The sequence below is a fragment of the Anoplophora glabripennis genome, unplaced genomic scaffold (assembly GCF_000390285.2).
Source record: "Anoplophora glabripennis isolate ALB-LARVAE unplaced genomic scaffold, Agla_2.0 scaffold970, whole genome shotgun sequence".
Classification (NCBI taxonomy): Eukaryota; Metazoa; Arthropoda; class Insecta; order Coleoptera; family Cerambycidae; genus Anoplophora; species Anoplophora glabripennis.
In genome coordinates this window covers 128,244-155,797 of record NW_019418466.1, presented here as the reverse complement: position 1 = coordinate 155,797, position 27,554 = coordinate 128,244, and the positions used below count along the sequence as shown (strand labels likewise).

At 34.0% G+C, this 27,554-nt stretch overlaps 1 protein-coding gene across 1 annotated transcript; it reads right to left on the bottom strand.

The window, feature by feature from the left end:
- Positions 1 to 4,229: 4,229 nt before the first annotated feature.
- Positions 4,230 to 27,441, bottom strand: LOC108915108 (kinetochore-associated protein 1-like). Its single transcript, XM_023456717.1, has 24 exons — positions 27,345 to 27,441; positions 26,849 to 27,288; positions 23,644 to 23,805; positions 23,471 to 23,575; positions 23,072 to 23,413; positions 22,878 to 23,018; positions 22,547 to 22,828; positions 19,269 to 19,402; positions 19,056 to 19,164; positions 18,748 to 18,997; positions 18,123 to 18,689; positions 15,213 to 15,286; positions 14,556 to 15,151; positions 12,282 to 12,453; positions 11,859 to 12,224; positions 11,608 to 11,767; positions 9,790 to 10,059; positions 9,538 to 9,715; positions 7,951 to 8,148; positions 7,668 to 7,893; positions 5,961 to 6,125; positions 4,473 to 4,601; positions 4,324 to 4,398; positions 4,230 to 4,271 (listed from the first exon to the last, which is right to left on the bottom strand). Exons 1-24 carry the CDS (start codon positions 27,439 to 27,441, stop codon positions 4,236 to 4,238), a joined length of 5,274 nt encoding a protein of 1,757 aa, XP_023312485.1. The 3' UTR covers positions 4,230 to 4,235.
- Between the last annotated feature and the right edge of the window lie 113 nt (positions 27,442 to 27,554).

The following is a 27,554-nucleotide window of genomic DNA, read 5'->3' as shown; positions in this document are numbered from 1 at the left end:
ACACTATATTCACTATATTTGAGATTATATATTTAACTTCACAAGTTCACAAGGTGTAACTTTGCTCCAACAAAACTCGTTAGAGCATTTGAAAACGAACGTTCGAATATTTCTTTCCTCTGCGAGAAGTCGTCTGATGAAATTGATTAGTTTGGCTTATTCGAAATGGATTTTTAGGTAGCAAAGCAGTATTTTCAAATGCCATAACGAGTTTTGTGGAGAAAAATTATCTTGTGATGTAACATATAACCTCAAATATAAAGAAAAAGTAGGATTTTCGTACTTTTAGGTTAGGATATCTCGAAAAACCGATGTGATGGAGCAACATTTTGTTAGGATTCAGATTCCGTGCGTCGAAAATCTTCGGAAGAGGTCAGTTACATTTTGTCGGCTGTGTTTTTGTTTAAAAATCATGTTAAATGTACACATTGATAGAAAGTTAAAATGAATGAAATATTGACATTCCTACCTTTTAACTGAAATAAAGATTTTATTGCGCAGGTTCTCACATAAAGAGTAATTTTTTTAGTGGAAATTTTGCAAAAAAAAAGTCAATTTTCGTTTTTGACACGATCATAGGTAAAATGTATTTAGGCGAATATACAGGGTGTTTCATTTCCGGTGTGCCAAACGAACACGGATGACAGAGAAAGTAATTTTGAGCAAAAAAGTTTTTTTTGTTTGTCAAATTCGTAATTCTTTTTCCGAAAATCGAAATCCTTGACCATTTCTACATAAAAAAGATATACTTGTTTCATGTAGGAAAAATAGAATTCTAGCTTCTACATATTTTTTAATTTTCAGCAGAAGCATAATAAGAAGTTAAAATCGGATTTTTTTGGAAAACCCTTGCAAATATCGTAATGAAACAAATATATCTTTTTTATGTAGAAATGGATTTCGATTTTCGAAGAAAGAATTTCGAATTTAAAAATAAAAAAGTTACGGATTTTGAACCTTGACTTGCCCCCACATAGGGACGCCTCTGAAAACAATGGGTCAATTTGATTTAGATAAAGTAATTCTTCGTTATAAATGGTACCTCTGTATAAAATTTTACCAATTCATTTCGTAGCATTTTCGAGATATTGTAATAAAATTGTGTCTTAATGGCCCCCTTTAAAGGGGCGTAGCGCCACATGAGGGCGTTTTCGGACATATGTTGATGTGAACTTTTTTGCTCAAAATTACTTTCTCCATCATCTGTGTTCGTATTAAGCAGCTGCATTTTTTCTTTCGAGTATCAAGTATAATGATTTCGGCCTGTCATTTATCTTTAATGTACATTTTTATCTAGAGTCTTCCTAAAAGCTGTGACCTTAGGAAAATATATGTAGATTAGGCTAATTGTAAATTTGCCGCGCGATATTAGTTAATGTATCAAAATATGCATAGATAAGTAAATTTAAATCGATATAAAACACATTTCTTTCTTTTATATGCGCAAACCTATGCAGTTTCGTATTTTATCACAATTTGCTTGGTTTGGATAGAGTTTCTTACTAAATTTCGTCAAGACTTTTGCTCTTACAAAAGAAAAAAATGTGATGTACCACAATTTGTTATCAACTAAAATCATGAGCTTCAAAAAATCGTTTCCATAATAATTGACAATTTTTATTTATTCCATTTTAAAAAAATAATATTTGTTATAATCGTGCAAAGTTTCATTCGTTTGTTTCATGCGACACTTTAATTCAACTTCCCATTAATCGCATCCCTGGAAAATATTTTTTTTTAGCCGAGTTTATAGCAGCTTTTCAAATTTTTTACCTGCTCTTGTTACGCACCCTGTATATTATTGGATTATAAATCTGACTTACCTTTTTTTCTTTTTAGAGACATTAGACGAGAATATTTAATAATTTCTTTTTTAACAACCGTATTAAATACGAATTGTCCAAACTCTTAGTACAAGGATCTCGTTCACAGATGGCGTCGATGTGTGGTTGGCTACAATGGCTTTATTAATAAAACCACTGACACCACTGTATATGTCGCAAAATAAAAGTGTGACATTGTATGGCATGGAAAAGTTGTGCCCTTGAATAAATTTAAATAAACATCCTTTGGGAAATATAGATTATAAATATTGGTTGGTCAGCCCTTTTTACTGTCCGCGCCATCTGTTAACAAGCGGCTCGTACTCAGTGGGAAATTTACGGAACGCTAAAAGCAGTATCTACTCTATTTCTTACGAGATGTCGCTTTCATTAAAAACATTATCAATCTGGATAATCAAGTCTACAGATTTCAATCCAAGAATTTAAAACTACCTACGTGAATATAACAAGGACATTAGGGTGGCCCAAAAAAAACGAATATTTTTTTTTCGTGTCTTGTGAAAATATGTTAGTTTATCATGTTTTAAGAGCCCCCTCAAAAAATCAGTTCAAATAAAATTTTTTTAGAGGTCGCTCAAGATTTTTAAAAATTTCCAAAATCGTCAAAAATTTAAATTTTTTTTCTTAGATTTTTTTTCTCATTATTTTATCATTTTCTAGGTTGAAAAAAATCTCGATCAATTCTAAAAATTTCAAATCGATATTTTAATTTCTAAACGTCACTCATAATTATTTTAACTTTCAAAGTAGTGTAGTAGTTCAAATAAAATTTTTTAGAGGTCGCTCAAGATTTTTAAAAATTTCCAAAATCATCAAAAATTTAATTTTTTTCCTTAGATTTTTTTTCTCATTATTTTATCATTTTCTAGGTTGAAAAAAGTCTCGATTCTAAAAATTTCAAATCGACATTTTAATTTCTAAACGTCGCTCATAATTATTTTAACTTTCATAGTAGTGTACTTAAAATGTTTTCGAGCGACCTCTAAAATTAAATATTAAGGAATTAGTAATTTTTCTATCGAATTTGATGAAAAGAATAAAAATAAATTACACTTAAAAAATTTCTCGAGGCAAAATTTACTACCCCACTGTTATCAAATATTTATAATTTTTTAATTTTTTTAAATTTAAGTGTCATGATTTACTTTTATCTTTTGTTCATCAAACTCAATAAAAAAATTATTAGTTCGTTGATATTTATTTTTAGAGGGCGCTCAAAAACATAAGCACACCACTTTGCAAGTTAAAATAATTATCAGCGACCTTTAGAAATTAAAATATCGATTTGAAATTTTCAGAATTGAGATTTTTTTCAACCTAGAAAATGATAAAATAACGAGAAAAAAAATTTTAAAAATAAATTTTTGACGATTTTGGAAATTTTTAAAAATCTTGAGCGACCTCTAAAAAAATTTTTAATTTTTTTGTGCTCATTTTGTGAGGGGGCTCTTAAAACAAACTAATATTTCGCAACACGAAAAAAGAAATATTCTTTTTTTTGGGGCACCCTAAAGGACATTTGTTCCAACAAATTTTGGATATAGATGCGTCATCAAAAATATAGTCAATATGGTAAAAAAATTTTTGTAAAATCTAGTTTCCGAGAAAAAAATGTTGTAGTATTTAAAACCCTTACATCGCTGGGCTACTGTCTCTAGCGTAATTCGCCCTCTTGGTCACAGGTGATTCTGAATGCTGAAGCCCAATTTTAGTATTAACGTCATTGCAATAGTGTTTACAGTAGTTGTTCCAGTGTCAAAAGTGGCTTAACGTGTATAGCAACTCGGAGTTGATGGATATCGTTTTAATTTATGGTAAGGCAAGACGACTTTTGTGTTAGTTCGTGGAAGCTGGGTAAAACAGGGCCAAATATTTTTACACGTCGCTGGACAAAATTTTGAACAGTTGTAACATCATCATGTCAAATTATTTTATTAATTAAAACCACAAATTAATTTTATTAATTAATAATAGCAATAACGGCAAAAGCAGTTGAATTTGAATTCTTTCGTTATTTTGTTCGTTTATTTTTTATTACACTTTGTCACCGTGCCGGTCGCCGACTGCATGCTTTGTCTTCAGTAAGGTCAGGTTTTACACTGGACCAATGTCCAGTGCCGTGCAGAAATATATTTTTAAATCACTTTCGATCTACCCTTTTCGATTTCTTTTTTGCAAAATTGTATTTGAGTCCATTCAAAAATTTTTTTTGATAAGTTTTGAATCACCCTGTATTTAGTTCAGTGCAGGAGAGTACCTACCTTAGTATTAAAAATTTTAACGTATTAAAGAGATTAAAAAAATTACCATAAACGAAAAAAGAAAAATAGTAAAAATAAACATTTTATTAAATATAAAAATAGAAAACTTTCATTTTTATTAGCGCTTAAATTAAAATAAATTTTTTGTAGCGAGCCAAGACTTGATCTGAAAAACAAATAAATAAATTATGTTATAGAAGAATATTACGAATATTTACATTTCTAGTTCCCCATATTCCATTTTTTGATAAGTTATCCAAATCCAGAAACAGGGTTCTATTTGGTGAAATTTTCTGAAAAAGTTTGGCGGTAATAATTAACAACCAAAAAATGTGTCAAGGATTTAAGGATAATTCAATACAATTACCTTAACATAAACATCCTTCTTTTCGTCGGATAAATATTGCAACAATATGGCCGCAAACTCGAACTTTTTGTCTATAATACACCTCTGGACTACATTTTCAAAATTCAGAGAGTACAGCACCGGACAAGACTAAAAAAATAGTTATTTATGTACCAAGTCAGTGATTATTTATTGAACGAGCCCGAGATTGTGAGCCGAACGAGGCGAATAGCAGGCAAGTTCGATAAAGACACTTTACTAACGTGGTGCATACAAAATTTTATCGCCAACCGTAAAATTTATAATTTAGAAAAATGGATATATTATTACTTATCACAATTTATTACGACAATGTAAACAGAAAAATGACAGCAAATACAAAACAAATTTACTTATTTTTTGTTAAACAGGTATTAAATGTGAACACCCGGACGCAATATAAAAATTAATTCCTAGAGTCGAAGGAGTTTCATTTGAAAACGTTTGAGGATTATTATCTACGTTAACAATTTGTAAATCTAGTAGAATTATTTATAATCGGTAATAATTATGTTTTCAGTTTGACCTTCGCTTAAAATCGTCTTTGCGATTTTCGTTTTGTTGAGTATAGATTCCTCAACGTAGAATTCTGCAATCGTGTCGCTTTTCCACGCAGCTGCCTGCATTGGCAAAGAGAGTGGGCACGTGCGACGAAAACAATGTCCCGTAGGTATAAAGTGATGGTTCTGGCAAATGCAGATAGTTGGCAGGTTTGCTGGGTCAATAGCTTTCCATCCACTTCTGCCCCAATAAAATCGGTGCCAACCACACCCAAGGAAATTACCACTAGGTCCGGTAGAAGGGTTCATTTCCCTGACCGGCTGCACGTTTCGTGATGGCATCCATACTGGCAGAGGGTGTGTGCGTACACATGTCTGCAAGTGACCCATCTAACAGTTGCGCAAGAACAAAAAACAGAAAAGGTCCACGACAGATTGGCGCCAAGGACCTTATACCTGCGAACGACTCCACACCACGAGGACTCTCTAGCGAACTCTACTTGCCTCTACAACACGCATTCTTTTTCTCTAACTAGTTTTCAATAAAAATACTTTTATTTTTACCGTTGGGAGAGAGCTTTATTTTGCTGCATGCCGAAAGCAACTCTCAATGTTATACTGGCGAATGTATTTTTCGACTGATTTTTGTGGTAGAATTTCGAAACACCTTTCTAACGATTTTTCCCGAATTTCAAGCGGCGTTCACTGAATATCTTCTTCCATCATTTTCTATAAATAATTTGCGACAAAACTTTTATTGTTGCGGCCGCGACAGCAACAAACAATTTCTGATTAATGTCGTACAGTAATAGCTACGTTTATAAAATATTTGCGTCAGTTAAAATGCTTGATTTTTACAGTGAAATAAAGTGTTTTTTACTTCCAGAAATCGCTATGGTAATGCAAGGCTCTACTGACGGTTGGCGATAAAAACATAATACTCGACAGTTTAAACAAGAACGTTACTTACCTGTATCATCAAAAAGTTTTTTATATAAACTTCATGCAGCTCCTCCTTCGACAGGGTATTCGGTATGTGGAAAGCATTATTGATAATAACTTGCCAAGCGTTTATATAAAAGCTCTTGTAACAATGGATTTTTAGGAAGTCCACATAAGTCCTCAGTTCGGTGTACTGGAACAAAATATGTCCAATTATATTTAATTACCGGAAAGTTCAAACTGCAGTTTGGGGAAAATTTTAACAATTACAACTAATTCGATGATTTTTTTTTTTTTAATATACCGGGTGTCCCATCTTAATTGATACATGTAAATATCTCGTCAGAGAAGCCACCAATCGAAAAATGGCCTAATGTAACAGTTGTTCAGTTCCCTGGGGGAAACAAGATGCTTGTCTAGGATTTGACCTTGACGTCACCTAGAAGGTCAACTTCATAATTTTAAATGGGACCCCTCTATTTTGAACCTTGGAAATGGATTCAGCGGAAAATTTTACATCCGGACGCGATCACAACTTTGACCTTGAGGTCAAGGGCAAGGTCACAACGGGTTTAAATGATTCGTCACCCTTGAAACAGCCTCGGAATAAGATGTTGACCTCCAAAATCGATGGGATTTACATCGAGGTACTCAATCACGGCCTTCAATTCGTCCTTGACTTTGTCAAGGTCATTTGAAGGTCGACTATAAAAATCGACCTTCACCTCAACAAATGTTGCGGAAGATGTTCAGGATTGAAGTTGAAGGTTCACTTTGTTTTCTTTTCAGCCAGGCCGTGCATTACTTAGATCAGACCTTGGGAAAACGGTAAATTTGTATCCAAGTACGCTGCAAAGTAAGGGATCAAATAAAAAGTTCATTTGAAGATCAGGTGAAGATTTAAATCCAGAATTTAATGGCTCACAAATAGTGATATTTTTATTTTTTCTCAATTTTTCACTGTCAGTCAGTTTTACTTTGTAACATACTCAGATATCTCTTTTTTCAATTCTCAAGCGAAGTTATACCTTCGTTGAGTAACAAGATATTTTTGTTCATGCTCCCCTCACTCGTTCGTAGCATTATTTTTTCCTACAATTGTTATAGTCGACCTTCAAATGACCTTGACAAAGTGGGGGTCAAGGACAAATCCATGGTCGTGATTGATGTAAATCCCATAGATTCTGGAGGTCAACATCTTTTTCCGCGGCTGCTTCAAGGGTGAAGAATCATTTAAACTCGTGACCCTGACCTTGACCTCAAGGTCAAGGTTATGATCACAGCCGCATGTAAAATTTTCTGCTAAATCCATTTCCAAGGTTAAAAATAGGGGGTCCCATTTAAAATTCCAAAATTGACCTTCAATTGACCTTCAAGGTGAGCTCAAGGTCAAATCTTAGATAAGCAGCTGGTTTCCCCCAGTGAACTGAACAACTTTTACTTTATGCCATTTTTCGATTGGTGGCTTCTCTGACGAGATATTTACGTGTATCAATTAAAATTGGACACCCGGTATAGTTTTACATCAAGCTTTGTGTAAATTTTGTTCCATTGGCTGAGCAGCATTTCCATTTATATGAAGATGCCAAAAAATGGGTTTTTTACTAAATTTTTAGGGAAAAAAAACAGCGAGAACTTATTCAACATCCCGATATCTAAATTTTTTAATGACGCCTCTGGTTCTACCCATCACCTGCAATTCAAAGCGCCCTGTATGAAGAAAAAGAACACGTACCATGCCCAGTTTAATGGCACTGCCTATTATGAACTCCCAGTACCGTATATCTTTAATGCAGTACGTCGTACACACAGACGCCATAGCCTTCACGGCTATGGGTTTCCCGACTTGTGACAAGCGCTTGAGAAGCTCCTTTTTGTTGTACTTATCCAAAGTACTGATATTCAGGGCTATTCCCAAACATTCCAGTTCGCTCAGAAGGGACAACTTATCGATATAGTTCCTAAAAACAAGTAGACGATGTGGTCGGGACGATGCACTCGGGATAAAAACAACTTACAGAAACTCGTTGTAATCGCCGTCCGTCATTCGGATTATGGTGTCGACATCCGAAATGGCGCAAAAACATTTCAGCGCTTTGGCTTTGAACGACAGATTTCTCTGTTCGGAATCGGCGACGTCGTCCTCGTTTACGCCGGCTTTCAAAAGATAGGTTTGCCAGAACGACTTGTCGCCGCTCAGACAAATGTAGGTAGCCCTAAAAAATGTTATTATTATTATAACTATATACAGTGTAGGAAAGTACCGATGGTCTATCAGAAGTTACGTGAGAGCAATAAAGTAAGCCATAGAAATCCATGTGATAGACAAGGATGGCTATAATGAAGGCGTCTAATAGTCAACGCCCATTTCGCCCTTCCACAAATAAGATCCACTTCTTACGTACATCAACCGTTACATGAGAGTGATAAAATAAGTCATAGAAATCCGTGCGATAGAGAAGGATGGCTATAATGAAGGCATCTCATAGGTGGAAGTGGATCCTACTTGTGGAAGGGCGAAACAGGCAGTGACTATGAGACGCCTTCATTATAGCCATCCTTCTTTATGGCATGGATTTCTATGACTCACTTTATCGCTCTCACTTAACGGCCGATGTACCATGGGGACTTTCCAAACCTGTATGTTGTATTAGACTGTGAAACTACGTTATTGCAGCCAAAAATATTCTAAAATATATACTGAAATTATTGAAATGTTAATTTTAAAATGAAAAATTATATTAAAAATGTCATAATTTATCAAAATGTATAGGATTGTTATATACGCGGTAACGTAAAGTATAAATATTTAATTGTTTATATGCTGCTGTATTTTTTACTTCTTGTATCGAAAGTTTATCATACTTTGTAAATAAATAAAGAATTCGAAAAACTTATATTTATTTAGCCATACTCATATGTAGGTCTGGTCGAACTAAACGTGGAGGCGGTAGAAGTGTATAAGCCCAGTTGAAAAATGCGAGCGCGGACAAACAGCGCACACACACACAGCCGCACTGGGCGACTGGGCCATAAATTTCAGTTGTTGACAAATTGCCTAGCAGTGCAGTGCAGCAATGCGGAATTTGGCGTGATTCAGGCAAAGGAATTTATTATAGGCACCTTCTATTAATCATTCGTATTACAATTGCGAAAGGGAGAAATAAGAGGGATATTCGGTTATAATATAAAGTATATAAAGAAAATAAAGTAGCAACTTTAGCCATACCAGTTGGTTCTTGCCGAGCAGTAATACATTTTAATAAAAACGTAAATGTTTTTTGATAAGTCATAACCAAAATTTACCATGAACATAATACATTTTTTTTTTGGGACGCTTATGAAACTCATTAAATTTAATTGCTAGGCGTTTTTATACGTGTTCAACTGACTTTGGAAAGACTATAAAAATTGTGGTATAATTTATTTATGACTTGTTTCAATTTTGGAACCAGAGAAACAGAAATTAAAATCCTTTTCCAACTTTGACGCCTTCTAGCAGCTGAGTGATCTTAGACCGAGGTAAGTTTAGTTAAATCATATTATTTTGACCCCCAACAATTTTTAACAGTGAAACGTTGGAATACCCTGCAAAAGAAACTTACCTTTTCAGATTATCGTCAGTATTCGTGTCCAATTTCGCGATACTCGTTATAGCCAAGGTAGAATCGAAGTCCACTTCGTTGCTGGAGCTGCACAACCAATGGTTCAGTAGATTGTACCTAATCTGCTGAATTTTTAAATCGTATAATACACCCAGAGCATCGACGGCCTTGTTAATATCTGAAAATATAATTAGTAAGGGCTCGTCGTTTAACGTTTGCAACCTCACGGGAATCGGAACGACATAACAATACCTGGACAACTGAAATTAATACACTCGGCTTGTTCAACTATCCTCTCGTCTCGGTAGAGAGCGTGGACCAAGTCGTCGGGTTGCGCAACGAGCTGTAAGTATTTGTCCTCGGCTAGTTGAAATGTGTGTAAGATGTGCATTGCCGAGGAACTGTAATATTTCGTTTTAACCTTGATACACGCGGCCTCTATATCGGAACAATTGGGATTTTTTTCCTTGTACTTTTTAGCGTATTTGTAGCTCAGCTCTGCCGCGTTCACCTTGTCGGCACCTGGAAACACAGTATTGTTCACGGCGTCCAAGATGAACGTGTCTGGTATGTAGGTCGGTCAAACTGTCGAAAATACTTCGTTTTTTTGTCAAAAGTTAGTTCAGTAAACAAAGACACGCAAAAATTAGGAAAAATTCCGTAGAATCGAATGAACTACTTTACCGTAGCCTTGGCAAATAGAATAAGTGCATTTTTGTAAAATTGCAAAACATTTGGGTTTTTGCAAAAATTGAGTTTTTCGAAAAAAAGATTTTTTTTCAAGTTTCAAAAAATCAAACAGTAATACACATACGTGACCCATCTTGGACTTAAAATTTTCTCTAATAGTTGTACTTTCCTGTGCAAATTGTCGCGTATTGCAAAATTATTGGGAATATGTGAAAAATCTACCGAAACTTTGACTTCATTTTTCTGGTCGGAAAATGTAGATATTTTTCTTATCGCTGAAATATAATCGGAATGGCATTATTGCCATTTGAAAGCTGACATTTTTTCACGAATTTAAAGAAAAATAATGTCCTATGTTCAACAGGTGCCGAAAAAATATTTTTTTTAAAAATCACTACGAACTCATTTATTAATATTAAGGACTGAAATTTACACATGTTGTAGTTGAATACTTTTACTTCAATATTAAAAACAGTCTGCAATGATTAACCTCCAAAATTAAGTTTACTGCAAAAAAGGTAGTAGTGATTTTTTAAAAAATTTCTCGGCTCTTGTTGGTCGTAGGACATATTTTTTTTTCTAAATAAGTGAAAAATTGTCAGCTTTCAAATGGCAATAATGCCATTCCGATTAAATTACAACGATAAGAAAAAGATGTACATTTTTCGACCCAAAAAAAAAAGTCAAAGTAGATTTTTCGCATATTTCCAATTATTTTGCCACACGTGCACAATTTGCACAGGAAAGTACAATTCTTAGAGAAAATTTTAAGCCCAAGATGGGCCACGTTAGTGCATTACTTATGATTTATTGAAACTTGAAAAAAATATGTTTTTTTCGAGAAACTCAAATTTTTGCAAAAACTATAAATATTTTGCAATTTTACAAAAATGCACTTATTCTACTTACCAAGGATTATATATTCTAAAAGTTTTGTAAATTCTACAATAACGAATACATTTGGGCTCAAAACTTTTGTTATAAAAAGTTCTACAACTTTCGTCTAAAACATTCTTTTCTAAAATGTTTAGTTTTTTTTAATGAAAAAGCCTATTTTTGCAAACTCTGGACGCCATTTTGAAAATCAAGCCCTAACATTCAGCTGAGGTAAAGTAGTTCATTCTATGGTAGTTCTATGGAATTTTTCCTAATTTTTACGTTTGTGATCTTGAGATCGTACAGATCTTGATAGCGGGTCCGCCCCCACAATGACTAGCCCGAGAACAACAAGGGCAGGCGAAAAATTTTTATCTGAGACTAGACATGTGCCCAACTCAAAAAACTATCAATTTTTCCAATTTTTTTTCCTCCGAATTATTAAATATCTGCCCTGGACCCGTCCCGTAATGTTAAATAAAATAAAAATTACACTTGACTTACCGTTTGGAGTGTGATACATTAAATGATAAACCACAGAGGTAGCCCGTTCCAAATTGGAAATATTTTGGACACATGCGTCAACCTCAGCAAACAGATCCTCGAATTTTGGATACAGCGTCCAACTACCCGATTCCTCCTTCCCCAAAATCCCACTTGTAACCTAAAACAAAAGATTGAATATCAAAACTATTCGATAAAAATCCGTCGAACGAAGGAATAAACCGAAGAAATTTATGCCGTAAAGCGCTCACCACTTCTTTGACGGCGTAGATGCATATGTCGTCCTTCTTCAAATTCTTCCGTAAAATATTAGCGGCATCGAACCAATACCTATACGACTTTAAGTTAATTTCAGGACGAATTATGTTCCAAATGTCCAAGGTGAACAACGTTTGGATGAACGGCAGCCTAAACTCGGACAGGGCGTCCAACGTTTGGCTCTCGGTGAACTTACTGTACCACTGTTCCTTCTCGTTCTGACCGGGCGGGCTGAAACGGTGGTAATTTTTTAGGAAGAGCAACAGCGGCAGATCCAGGTTCTTCGTTTTTTCTCTTTTCCCAGTGTTACCTATTATCTTTAAAATGCAGATGAAAACCTCGTAATGGTAGAAGTTTGCCTAAAAGGTACACATGGTAAATGGTAAGTTTTCAGACAACCCGGACATAACACTTACTATGTCCCATATTTTATCCAACAGGGAATATACTGCATCTTTATCTTTGATGATATCGATAACTTGCGTGCATTTCGAAAGTAAGATGTTTTCATCGTTTTTTATAAGCAACGTTCCCCTGCCGTTTGTGCTGGCTTTGTATTCGTAATCGGGCTTCCAGTTGACCAGAATGCTGTGATTAAAACGAAATTAAAATAATTTAAAAACAAATGTTCATTTCTATATTCAATACAAAATGTTCAAAATAAAAAAGCTTACAAAATAGAACAAATTGTGTAGTAGCTATAAACGCACAAAAAACAATTCTCAAAACGTCACCTCATTTTATGCGAAACTATGATACCAATATACCTTTTGTGTTTTTTAACTAACGATATAACAAATAAGTAAATAGCAAAGATCATCACATCATGAGAATCAGCAGACATAAACTGGACAGACAATTTGTGTGGACGGTATATAACCTATAAAGTATATGTCATTGCTACTCAATGCCTACTGGTACAAAATATTACATTGTACCTACTGAAGTAGGTCGCTCTGTAAGATATAACCTACAAAGTTTAGTCCTAAATGTCATTGTTACTCAATGCCTACTGGCACATAACATTACATTGTACCTACTAGAGTAGATCATTCTGTATGATATAACCTACAAAGTTTACATATAAATATTATTGTTACTCACTGGCTACTGGCACATAACATTACATTGCACCTACTAGAGTAGGCCACTTTCTAAAATATAACCTACAAAGTTTAGATCTAAATGTTATTGCTACTCAATGCCTGCTGGCACAAAACATTACATTGTACCTACTGGAGTAGGTCGCTATGTAAGATATAACCTACAAAGTTTATATCTAAATGTCATTGCTACTCAGTGACTACTGGCACAAAACATTACATTGTACCTACTGGAGTAGGTCGCTCTGTAAGATATAACCTACAAAGTTTACATCTAAATGTTATTGCTACTCAATGACGAATTTTTAGCTGTTTATTAGATATTAGGGTCATAGTTCAATTTTGATTGGAGCGCCACTAGTCAAGCTACAAACTAGTAGGTATACTTTCTGACAGAAGGTGTAAAGTAACAATAACATTACGTTTCTGTTCTCAGAAGAGAATGTTTTCTGTTGAGAACAATATTGATATTTTCATATTTACTATTGTCAGATCTAATATGTAATATCTTAGATATCTTGCTACTCAATGCCTACTGGCACAAAACATTACTTTATACCTACTGGAGTAGGTCGCTCTGTAAGATATAACCTACAAAGTTTACATCTAAATGTTATTGCTACTCAATGACGAATTTTTAGCTGTTTATTAGATATTAGGGTCATAATTCAATTTTGATTGGAGCGGCACTAGTCAAGCTACAAACTAGTAGGTAGGTATACTTTCTGTCAGAAGGTGTAAAGTAATAACAATAACATTCCGTTTCTGTTCTCTCAAGAGTGTTTTCTACAAAGACAAACAATTTTAAACATTAAATAATTAAACTAAGTCATTGTATATACATCATACATTATTTGTTATGTTTAACTATAACTCAAGCCTCTCGATCTGGCAACATTATCACTATGAACGATATTCAATCGTGATTCGCTTTCTGTCGTTTTCATTGTTTCCTGAATTGCGCTCTCTCCACAATAGTTGAAGTGTTAAATTGTAATGCTGATTAGTGACTAGTTGTGTTTTTTTTTGGCGTTTTTACTAGCTGTTGGTGAATAGTTTTTTGTGTAATATTTCATACAGAACAGAGGCATGTAGTGGAAGCCAAAATATGGTGATTTAATGCAATTAGTTCAATTTTAAGCATTTTAAAGGGTTGATAAAGGACGCGGATGATGCACCATTAAAATGCGACAGAATTTTTTAACCTGTTGGCAACAAACACGAGAATAACTAATAATACGTATTGTAGATGTTATTTAAAATCATCCAAAACTCAAAAGTTGGTTATGAATTTCAACGTCAAACTTGAAGATCAGGAAAAAAGTCATTTAATTTTAGTATTTGAGTTTTAAAAATGGCCAAGAAGTTTTCAATGCTAAAACCTTTGTTGTAGTAACCTACGTTTTTGATACTGGCAGTGTTATTCCTCGCCCTAAACGAGGAAGGCAGGTAAATCCTAAATAGGTGGAACAGCTATCGCTATCGTTGTATAAACACCACGAAATGATAACATACGACACGCCAATTCGAAATTAAATATTATGTACTTCCCTCACGAAAAATTTAAAAATGCTTACACAAACTTACCTTTTTAAGTATTCCATATAATACACCTGAACGTCTAGCTTATAGTCATCGCAGTACTCCCTTATCGTAACGATGTCAAGCAAATCCAAAGTGAAGAGCAGTTTCAAACGCGTGTCAGAGTTTTCTTTGAAGAATACGTCATACGGTATACCAGTTATCACAGATTTCAGTTTGTTCCACCATTTGCAAGTAATGATGGCCTTTAAGAGAACGTCTTTACCCGCAGACACGTTGTAGAAATCCAGGAGTTTTATACCCACCGTGGCTATGTCGTGCAGTTTTCTGGACTGCCTCTTGTACAACTTCAGATAGTGCTCGATGTACCTATAATAATCCTTCTGGCTTGCCAGGAGTAAGTTTTCAAACAGTACGAGATCGATGTACTTGGAGGAAACCACCACGTGTAGAAGTTGAGGAATACACTTCTTATTTATAATCGAACTGAGTAATTTGAGAATGGACGGGTTGATATTCCTCGCCCGTTTTAGCCCGTTCTCTAAAGTTACCAGTAATTTGTAGGCTGTTAAGTGCTGCCCTTCCCTGCAAAGACTGTCTATCGTTGCAGGTAACATTGAAATTTCCTGCAACAGTTGTTCCTGAAAGACAATATCTTTTCGTTTAAAAATTGTTTTATGAATTTAACGATAATAAATTCACCTCAGATAGTAGTGTTGCATCTGTTACGAAATTGGTCAAATATCTGTATGTTGTGCAAGGATTTCTATCGCTTCCTAAAAAAAAAAGTCATATTTGATATTAGTACAGACATTGAAGCTTTTCACCTCCGAATTCTTTGAAACTGAACCGATCGACTTGAAATTTGGCAGGTAGTTAGAGAAAAGGTCAATGAACATAGCGCCGATTGACGCTTCCAGCCTTTTGGGAGTTGACACCCCTTCTCGGGGGTGGAAATTTTTTTTCAAATATAACGCTGAAAATCGCTAGAGAATCAAATTTTGAGCAAAAAATATTCGAAGAATTTTTTTGGGGAATTCATTGTTTTTTTGTTTTTTCCGGTTTAAAACTTTGGATTTTTGGTTGAAAAAAAACCCCCCAAGTTTTTTTTGGGTATTACTTCAAAACTTCGGCTTTTTTTTAATAAAAAGTTTTATTAACCAAAATTTTGGTTTTTAATTAGGTTGGCTTGTTTTTTTTTTCTTGGCGTTAAAAATTTTTCGGGTTGTTTTTGGGGGCGGTTGTTTTTTTTTAAGCAAGGAAATTGTTTTTTTAAAAGTTTTTTTGGTTTTTTTCCAAGGGGAATTTTGTTTGTTGGAGGGGGCTTTTTTTTGGGGGGAATATTCGAATCGATGTATTGAACGTCAAACAATGGAAAAAAGATTAATTTTACGTGTATAACGCTCCTGGAGTTTTTTGTAGTACTCAAAAAGACCTTCAAAATGAGCACTTATAAAAGTTAATTAGAGTAAAATTGAAGGAGTTATCGTCAAAAACAGATGGGTTGCTCATATTTTTTAAGGAAAAATGAACAGTAAATGCTGTACCATTTCCATCAGAATTAAAATTAATCGCAGACCCTTTGCAATTAATTTTGTTTTAGTGTTTTTCATACGATCCTGAAGTTAGAACGGTTTAGAATGCGTATTTTTTTAATAATGTACGGTAAAAGTTGAAAACGTATTTTTCACTATTCAAAAAAATTTATATAATAACTCTGAAACTATGATAAGTAAAAGGCGCGGCGGTAGCCGAAGCGGCCAAGGCTTGCCTACAGAGGCGAGCCAGGGCTGTGCGGCAAAACCGTAGGGGGTTCGAATCCCGCACGCGGCAGGAAAATTCTTTCGAATTTTCCTGTCGTACCATGGATGTTTGTGATTGTTAAGGTGGAGGGTAGTGTAAGTTAGCATCCAAAAAGGGCCAAGCATGGCCTAATTGCTGGTAAGCTTCATTATCTTTACCTTTATCTTTTTATGATAAGTAAAAAATGACAGACAACAAAAATGTAGCTTTCTTTTTTCAACAAATATTTTGCTTTTTTTTATTCCTATAGCATAAAAAATAAAGGAGATATCGCCGCTTGAAGTATCCATTTTAGTGAAAAAACGACCTGTCTCGAGCCCTTCAATCCTTTTCCTTTCAAAAACAAAGGACTTAAAAGGTTTCATATGCAAACGATCTTACAGCTCTTGAAATTATCTTTAAAATGCTTTTTTGTAGGATACGTAGCATCAAAATTAACCGAGTTATGGTAAAAAAAAACCAATGACATTTTTTCGGAGCAAAATAGGCTTTTTTTATGATTGATTATATTTTAAAATCGATTATAATAAAAACATTTTACATTAATATTGGTAAAAGGGTAGTTTATAAGAGTTGAAAATGGCAAAAGTAAAATATTCTTTCATAAACAGTATAAGGGAATTTTTATTTTAAATTATTGCACAATTATAGCATTCCAAGATTTAAAATGTAATTTTTTATAATTTTTTTAGCACAGGGATGATTTATAAGTGTTGAAAAGTGTTATGAGATACAAATTCTTTCACAAGCAATGAGGGAATTTTTATTTTAAATAATTGCACCGTTAAAGCATTCCAAGCTTTTAAAATGTAATTTTTTATCATTTTTGTCAACACAGGGGTGGTTTTTAGGGGTTGAAAGGGAAAAATTCTTTTATTAGCTATAAGGTAACCTTTATTTTAAATAATTGCACGATTTAATCATTCCAAATCTTTAAAAAGCAATTATTTTATTATTTTTTGCATAGGGGTAGTTTTTAAGGGTTAAATAAAGGGTCGAATAGATCAAATATATCATAAAACATGTTAGAGAACATGGAACATTATTTAATTGTTGTGCTTGAACAAGATTTTTATCAATAAAATGCTTAAAACTTAATTTTTTCAATTTTTTTCACTTAGGGGTACTTTTTACCCCTAAAAAACAAAAAGCGTCAATCGGGCTTATATCACTTTTGAAGTTGAGCCTAAGATGAGCCATATTCTAAATTTTCACGTAAATCCATGCAGTTTCAAAGAATTCAGAGGATTCGCTGATTTTCAGCGTCAATGACTGACTCCCTGCACATGCACTGCAGATTGCCTACAATTCATGTATTAAAGTGCAGTGTATTGTAAGCGATATTTTTCCACAACTTCTAAAATTTACATTCTAAACATACATTATTAATGGGACTCCCTACATTGTTTTCGATTTTTACACCCAATTTAAAAGGAACAAAATAATTTCAGATTAGTATTATGGTGACCCTGACTTAAAGTTACAGTATTACATTTAAAACAAAATTATTACTGAAAAATTGGTAGTTATAGGAAAATATCACTTACGCCATTGAATTTTATGTGAAAAAATGTATAAAAATCTCTATTCTCAAAAATTTCATAAATAAAAAAGTTATTCAACATCACGAAAAAGCAATTAAAACAAATCAATATATAGAAATGCAGCTTTTGCCATTCAATTTTCCCTAAAATTACACTTTTTGTTTATCTCCTATTAAAATCAAAGTATAGTGTGCAGTTGCGGACAAAAAACAGTTTCAACAGGAAACTTTTTATTTTCCACAGCTGTAAATAAATTTCAACTTACCGATAAAATTGCAGAATAGCTCAAACACATTCCTAATTGCAGCGAAAGTAGAAGAAGCAGGTAAAATGTGTTCGGAATGGTAAATATGCTTGAAAAGTTCCGTTTGAAGAGGATCCTGGGACCTCGTCAAGTAAAAGCAGCTGTATATCCAGTTCACCACCTCCATGACATCGTGCAACTCGTACTCCTTGGCGTTAATTAAAGCTTTAACCACGATCTTCTCGCATAACCTCGAACCGACTACGAAGCTGTTACTGGCGTTTTCCGAGCTCGACGAGATGCCCGGACCCGAATCGCAAGGAAGCAAGCACCCGTCGGAGTTATCGCTGAAACTGTCACACGACATATGGGTGTCGCAGGAGGCCGTATATTTCAGGAGAAGTACTGCGACGAGGCAAAGACTTCGCGAATCTGACTCGCCGTCATACAGACGTTCGGCTACCTTCACGATTGCGTCGTATTTTGCAACTTTCTCACAAAACTTAATCAACACGCTGTCTTTGTCGAGGGACAAGAACACTGCTAGGTTATCACACACGTTGAATATATATTCCATATTCAACGAGCCTAAACGGAAAAAATAAAACGTGGTTAATCGAATTTCAGGTGAAATTATTATCGTTACCTTTATTAAAGTCCTCGGATACTTCTTCGATTATTTCATCAAAGATACTGTTCTTTTTAGAAAAGGATCTTAGATCGTATGTCGTAACGTTGCGTCCAAACAGTTTGTTCAATTTAAAAACGCCCCTCAAAATTTTCAAGTCCTCGTCTATAATGTGGCTGTCGGTTTTATTAACGTTATTTTCCATCAGTCTTCTAAACAACGGGCCAAGGGCTTTGTAGTATATCGGGGCGTATTTATTCGAATTGATCTTTAAAAAAAATGTGTAGAAACAATTTAAGATATAGACAGAAAAAAAAACCTACTACCTCATTATTTATAATAATTTCTGCGAATGAGGAAACCCATTTAGCGCACAGGTAAATTTCTTGTTTGTTTCCGATGTTGTCTAAGACAGACATAGCTTGTTCCTCATTTCTAAAAACGTAATATTTTAAAAGATTCACCATCTTCGTCTTAATTACACCAGAAATCGCTCATCTCTGTGTCATTAAAATTGTTATACGTCAGGACAGACTTACTTGTTTTTTATAAAATGCTGCACCAAAATGATGTCAACTCCTCGCTTTTCGGCCTCAGTTTTACATAACTGGTAAACGTCGTCCACAATTGACGGTTCATTAATGTAGATAATGCGCCTTACAACATATTCCAACTAAAAAAAAAATTATATGGAAATACCAAAAAAGTGTAAGCGACACATGACGTACAGGAAATTGTCAAATATTCAATATTCAAAAAGAAAAACCTAATTTGAAATCATTTCTTTTATAGGGGCGTTGAATAAGTTCACTCTGTTTTCCAACAGATGGCGTTATCAGAGCTATATGTCTGTGGTTTAAAATGTATGAAGAAATACTATAAGCGAGCTTGAAATTCAATGTATGTTATTTCGCTGAAGTGTAAACTACTTTTTTTGTGTTAAACTTGTCGAATTTCGTGCCAAAAAAAAAGTATTTGCGGGGAATTTTATTGCACTACTTCATTCACAAGAAATCTGCACACATAATTCTTGTTGAGATTTACGGCGACCGTGCTTTATCGCAAAGAGCATGAAGAGATTGGTTTAGACGCTTCAGAAAAAATGATTTTAGGCCAAGCAAATAAAATTTTTACTCGAAAAAATTCCTATCCGCGAGATTATTGTAAAATTGTCTAAAAGAATATACTCTAATACAAGACATCTCTCATCTCGTGAGTCAAAAAATTGTATAAGCTAACTTTTCTATTTAAACAAATAAGTGAGGAAAACAGTTTTTTCACTTTGCAGGGAAAACCATCCATTTTAGCGAAAAGTGACTCACAGACAGCTGGTAAGGAGTAAAATTATCTACAAAATGAGACTTGTTAAATTAAAAACGGTTAATAAACAAAAAAGGTATTGCAAAAAAACAAGAAAAGTGCCCATTTTTTAATTTTTTTATAACTATCGCATTTATTGTTAAAATTTTATAAAACCTATGACAAGTTGAGGGTTTTGTCACACTTCAAAAGTGTGCCAAAAGTGGGCGCTGTAGGTGCAATAGTTTTCGCACAATTCTATTTGTTTATAACGGAGGCTCCAAAAGTTAGGAACTTTAAGCCTTTGTACAGGCGTTAATTTTCAACCAAACATGATTCTGAAAGCGTCATTGTAATCTTAAAGACGTAATTAAGAGACCTATTAAAAAATATCACTGTTTTTTTCTTTTTTGACATGAACATTCTCAAATTGTGCATTAAAAAACCGTGCGTTTTTCGCAACAATTTGAATAAAATTGTTGCTATTTATGCGAAAGTGAAATCCAAAGTTTAAATTGATGAGCGCTGTAAATTTTGCAATATCTCGGCTTCTATTCGTCGTAGAAATTTCTTTTTTTTAAAACTGGGGTAGCTTGACGAAAAAATAACAATGGGCATATTTACGAATTCGTAGAATAGCCCTGAACCCCAGAAAAAATGCATCTTTTATACTTATTTTTTTTTTTTAATTTACAAAAATGTCACAAAAATTATTGTTAAATGAAATATTAATTAAAATTTCAATTTCGGAATTATTTTACTATTATTAAATAAATAAATGAAGCTATCGTTCATTTTTTACATATTAAGCCAAAGTAAACTTATTTTTTCAATATTTTATTATCTATTTAATTACGAATTGAAGCCGAAAGAACGGCATCTTGCACGTGTGAACAGTTGCTTCAACGACAGAAAAGGAAAGGTTTTTTGCATTGTATCTTGACTGGCGATGAAAAAGGATATGCTACCATAATCCTAACCGTAGAAAATCGTGGGGTAAGCTTCTGTTCTGCATTTGGGTGTGCTTTATTACAAGCCGCGCAAACGGAATGAAACCATCACGAGAGCTCGCTATCGACCATAATTGATGCGTTTAAGAGAAGCATTGAAGGAAAAATGGCCCCTATACAAACAGAGACATGACAAAGTGACTTTGGCATGACAATGTTGCAAAATCGGCGAAGACCTACTTCAAAACGCTTAAATGGGAAGTCCTACCCCACCCGCCATATTCCCTAGATATTGCCCCTTCCGATTCCAACCGCATCAAGATACCAGAAAATAGATCGCCTCAAAAACCGTTTTTCAGTTGTTGAATTCAAGGTGGAGAAAAGTAGTGGCTAACGATGGACAATACTTCCAGTGACATGTTTTTCAAAAATGTTTTAAATTAAAGCATTAATTTTCACGAAAAAACAGCGAGTATTTATTAAAGCTTGTAACAAAAATCAGATCCGTGCAATTTACGGGTCGGTTTTCAGGAAGACTGGGGTTCAATAGTTATATTAGGCCTTCTAAGAACAATCCCAAAACACTTCAGGTTAAGTAACTTCTCGAAAACGTGTCGCCATGTGACAGTCATCTGTTGCGTCCAGGAGGCGTCAGCATAGTCTGGGACAGAACAAAGGCCATATTTGTAATAACGCGCGAAAACACGAGAAAAGCGTAAAGGTTCCAAATTAGAATTAAATCAAATTGTCAAATTGGTAATAATTGGAAAAGAAAGTAATAGATCAAATAGCTGGTTTTTAGGCGGATTTTTCCAAGCTATAAGAATATATTAAATGAGATTGACTAATCCATTCTGTATTGCTACACGGAGTCATTAGAGGAAGGCTAGGGTTATTTGTAAGTTCAGTTAGTCACAGAATTATTTATATAACTGTAAGTCCAGTCAATTAGGTAATTATTAACATAGTATAGTTATACCAAAGTGTCCCGATATTCAGGAAGCCCACCAATAAGATAAGAACAGAAACGTCTGGACCCAAGAAATGGGCGTGTTGAAGCGAAGTGTCAAATTCGGGAGAAATCTCCGAAAAAAGGCAGTTTTTCCTTGGGTTCCACATTGAGCAGTCTACTTAGTTTTAGAGTCTTAGGTTGATTTAATAATGGATAAGATCATTTCAAATTTTGCTATGTCACATGTAAATGAATCAATGCTGGTCATAGCAGTAGATAGATAAATAAAGAAATAACGCCTCAGGTTACAAGCTGATGAAATTCTGCACATTTTGAAAAAAAAAAAAAAACGTTTCAATAGGATAATTTGGGTCAAATTGACGCCCACTTGAAAAAAATATGCATTTTCATTTTCCGAACAACGCTGTAACGGTTTAAATTTTGACATGGCGCCACGGACCTCCAAAAACTTTTTTGGAAAAACAAAAAACACCGGTTTCATAAAATTCAAAGTAGATTAAATCCCAAAGTTTAAAAAATATCGAAAACGTCCATTTTTTTTTTGCTCATTGAATCTATAAACTACAATAAATAAAACAGCAACGCTAAAACTCACCTCGTAAATCGTGGTAATTTGCTTTTCTTTTATTTTATACTTCGGATTCCTCAACACGACCAGTCTCGGCTCGTTCTCGAGTATATCTTTTATATTCGAAACCAGGGGGTGCGAATACTGCAGGGCACACTGACCGATTGCCCTCACGGTATCGCACCACGGGACCTGAGCGTTTTCTAAGATCTCGATCACAGCCTCCAGTTTGATTTTAACCGAACTGATGTATTTCAAGATCGCCTCGACGATATTAACCCAGTACTCTTCGTCGTACTTTATCAAGTTCTGGAAAATAATAACGTAAACGTAAGCGACCGAAAGGCGCTCGTTTTACCTTAATCTCCTCTAGGAATATCTCGTCTGGCTCGAACCCGTTCTGTATCATAAACTTATACAGGAACTCCTTTAAAAACAAGTCGTAATCTTCCGGCGGCATCACGATATTCAATAGATTCCTTATGACCGCCTTGGGACCCTAAACACGCCAACGTTTAACCCTTGAAATCGTTATGTGACTATTTCGCTTACCATCATATACTCCGACAGAGAAATATTAATCCTAAAGTTATTCTTAAGCAATTGCAAACCCCTCAAAGCCTCCGTTAGAGCCACCAGACCGTTGAGAACCTCTTTGTGTAACATGCACTGTCGCTGGAAGAAAATGTAGCTGCCCTCTTCGACTTTCAACAGTTTCAAGATATACTCTGCGAACTTTAACCCGTTCTCCGGAAAATTAAAACTGTCTCTCTTCTCCAACTGCAAGATTCTGTTTCGTAACCATTTCACGAAAATGGGCAGAGTCGAAGGGTTATTGACCATCGTGATCGGTATAAACGTGAGTAAGAACGGCTGACAAATATTTATAGGTACCTTAAAAAATTATGTTTATAAGGCTTGTGTTGGACGAATAAATTTTTCGAGACTTACGTTGTTAAGGATTAACAGTATCTCCTCGATTTTTTCTTCGGTTAGTTTGTCTACGGTTTGGAAATCTAACCGGCTGTATATGATGGTGGCTTCTTCAATTTGGAACTACAAATGAGTTAAAAAAAGATTATCTCCAACAAACACGATTCCTTCTACGTAAAAAAATAACTTACATTCTTCAAATACATTTTGAGTTCATCTATCAAATCGCACGTTAAAAATCTCGACCAAGTCTGCAGGTCGTAGTGAGAGTACACTGCCATGTAAGTATCGAACTTAAAAAGCGTATCCATCACCACTCTTAGCATAATCGATATCTGTTCTTTATTCTCATGCTAAAATGAGTACATAAAAAATTTTGTATTATTATTATACAATTTATTATTTGTTGGTGTTTAAATACGTAATAAAATGTTTGCATAGGTCATAAACAAATGCATAAAGGTAAAAGACAGCGGCGGCTCTTCGTATAACGCAACTGAAGCCAGGCCTCACGGTAAAATTTGTATCTCACCCATTACCTATTACATTTATCATAAATCAAATAACAATAAAATAATTGTTTCAATATCTCGCCGATTCCATCTGCACGGCATGATATACCTACTGTTACCGCTCCCCACCACAGCGAGGCCACAATTTCCTCGCTTGTAAACGCTTCACACTTGCCTATAAATATGCTATCGTTCCCCCTCCACAAGAGACGGTTAAATTAACGTGTTTACGCGGGGAACCTGAGGCCCATTTCGTTCGGCTTACAGTGTCAGTTTCACGGTATCCGTGTAACGTGGGTGTTGAGTGATGATAGTGCAAAGGCTTTAAGGACTAAGACAAGGCAGGTATTAATTTAAAGTAAATAAAAAACAACTTCCTTACAACAAAACAGGTGAGACTAAATTTAACATAATATAATAGATATTATATTATCGATATACGTCAGAAATAATGAATCTTGCACACAATATTGTTTTATCTCTACTTGAAATACCTTTTTCAAGACGTAATGAAGTAGAAAAACAACAAATTTTGAATAGTCAGCAACATCAAAAATAACAGCAGTTTTTAATAGAGTTGGGAAAATTCCAATCTCCTTGGTATGATAATTATTATCAATAGATATGTGGAACAAAGAAAAATGTTTTTAATTGTGCGAAAAATATGACAACTACGAAATAAACAGGGCAGAAGTTGCGTCGAATTAAAAATATTTTAGAGCTATAAAATGCTGTACTACGAAATTGTTGTTTAGTAGATTCCTTAAAATTTCTCGAACATGCAAACAAATTTCCCGAAAAAATCGTTTGAATGTTTACAAATATATTCAAACGTTTTTAAAATAGAAAGGTTGAAAAACGAGAGATGAACAATTTCGTAATTTAGAAGTTCAAAAAAGGGTGGAAATATTGTACAAGAAATTCAAAATGGTATTTTCGGAAACATACAAATTGTTTTGCCTAGTTTTAACAACAATAACAAGTACTTCGGCAGAAAGAAACTTTTCGTGTCTTAAGCGCATTAAAATTTACTTAAGAAATATGATGGACACAAGAGCGCTTAAACAACTTATCAATGATAGCGATAGAAAAAGAAATATTGCAAAGTTTTTGGTGCCGATCCCCAGTCCCCATAAGGCATTATAAGTAAATTTGCAAATTTAAAAGACCAACGAATAGTCCTGTTTTGTAAAAAGTGAATGTTTTTAAAATATTTTGTTAAAAGTCGAGGCAAACGAAAAGCTGGCAGCGTTGTTTTATATGTAAATAGATAACTCATGAAAATTTGTTTATATGTTTTTTCATATTTTTTAGTATTCTTAAACTGAGTAGGAACAATTTTTTTTTAATTATTAGGTAACTCTTTTTTCCGTTAATTTTACTGTAAATAACATTTTTAAAGTTCTGGTATTTTTATTTATGGTTATTTGAGAGCAGACTAATAAAATAACCAAATAGTTGCGTAAATATTTCTATTTTTTATAAAATTTGAATGAAAATCCTTCTCGTGAATTTTGATAATACTGTAAATGCAACTAAAAATTTCTAGATTCATTTAGTCATTTATCCTTGAAAAATTTAAAAATTTTAGCCATTTATTGACACGAGCCGCCGCTGTACTGGTAGAAGTACAATCACACACACATACACATCACATAATATTTCGTCTACAGAAAACCAATGTTCGTTTAAACATATAAAGTCATAATTAAAGTCTCTAAACACAATAATTCAAGTACATCAATTTTATGTCAAAGACTGAATACTCTAATAACAAAGTCTAAGTATACAGGGTATTAGAAGTTTGACTGCCTTAATTTTAACAGACGATAGAATACATTAAAATAAACAAAAAACCTTATATGACGTGGATCCTAAACTCAACCATTTCCGAGAAAAAAATTATCAAAATCTCCAAGTTGATGTGCAAAAGTTCAATTAATTAAGGAACACTGACATAATTGTGTATCAAGAAGACCATAAAATACAATGTTTATCACTTTTTTGAACTTATTTATGCTTAATTCTAAAAAATAATTAGCGTAACAAATTTAAAAATCGATAAAATTCATATCGAGCAATGTAATAATGGCATGGCAGATAACACAAGGTACTAAGCTGTCCAGCAATACGCAATTCAGTTGGTATCTGGAATTGGACCGTGTCTGAGTGTTTTTTGCGTACTGCTATTTCCTTTTCTTGAGGTGTTTTCTGGCGAGTGCACGAAAATTGGATTCGAATGTGTTGTGCGTGCATCGAAAATGGTGGTGGATATTTTGAGCATATGTTGTTGATTGTACTTGTGCATTTAAAAATTACTGAGTTTTGTTTTTTTGGTAAGTACCTAAATTATTTTTAATATGTATGATTATTTGAACGAATGAATCTTTGGGTACTTTAATTACATATTTTTCAAATTCATAATTTGATTAAAAGTTAAATTCCTGTTTTAAGAGATTCATAATTACTAAAATTCGAGCTAAAATTTAAACAACACTATCTTCGTACTACAAAATCGATACATTTTATTTTATTTATTTAAAAAGTGGAAAACAATTGTCTTGAAATTTACTAAATGTTTCACAATAATAATTGTTTACATTTTTTCCGAAGGACAAGTCTGCCACGTGCATACGTCGTATGCACCAACTATGTAGCATTAGGTTAAGCCCTATTGTCATGTTGTGATGAAACTCCCCAATATTAATACTTGCTGTATTTTTTATTTATGATTACTCTATCTGTGCAAGTGCAAGTGTTATGGGTCAATCTGATGATCGGAGTAGCCGTAAATGCCCGAATTTAGCAGATCAAAAAAATTGCATGATAAATAATGTCTATAAGGGAATTCAAACGCACACCCAAACATACTGAAACAACTTACGTGAGTTTTTGGTACTATCATAGAACCGTAATTCAAAATTTTCCTCAAGTCCTCGTAACTGTTGCATTCGACATTAGAACAGCACTGCAATTTGAAATGATCGTCATCTATCGACTCCAATATTTCAATCAATCTATTAACATCATCGGAAGTGCAAACTGTTTTATCAATGATTACTTGCGCTCTAGCCTTTAGTATTAACATCGAACCGAGATGGTGCTTTTCTGCAAACTTTTCCGCCTCATCGAACCTCTGCTTTCTCAGAAGTCTAGTTAGTCTCAGTTCTGGTTCGGTTTCGTAGACGCACTGAACTCTCAGTTCGGATATTAACCCGTCACCGTTACATATTTTAGACAATATTAAAGTTTCGTCGCTAACATTCTCTAGTTGGATGAGGTGCACCGGGTTTGATATTTTTAAAGAAAATATCACGGAGAAATCTAAAAAGGCCCGCTAAACTACGTAGAGCATATAAAAACGTTGATTTTATACGAACCTGAATTGAGCAATTGTAAATGTGACTCTCCTAGCTCATTTTTCTTTGTGACCGCCACGATTTGTTTCTTACCATTATTATCGTTTACCATTAACATATCGTTAAAAAGAGTTTCTACATTTTCCACAGGAAAAATTAATAACGTTAAACTACAGATCCTAAGAAGATGTCCGTCTTCATCTAATGCCAAAATTTTACTAAAATAATGTC

Coding starts and splice junctions, on each gene's coding strand:
- LOC108915108 (XM_023456717.1), bottom strand. CDS start 27,441: ATGTTAATGGTAAACGATAATAATGGTAAGAAACAAATCGTGGCGGTC. Junction 23,019..23,071: donor CTCTGTCGGAGTATATGATG/GTAAGCGAAATA, acceptor TGGCGTGTTTAG/GGTCCCAAGGCGGTCATAAG. Junction 12,225..12,281: donor TGGATAAAATATGGGACATA/GTAAGTGTTATG, acceptor TGTACCTTTTAG/GCAAACTTCTACCATTACGA.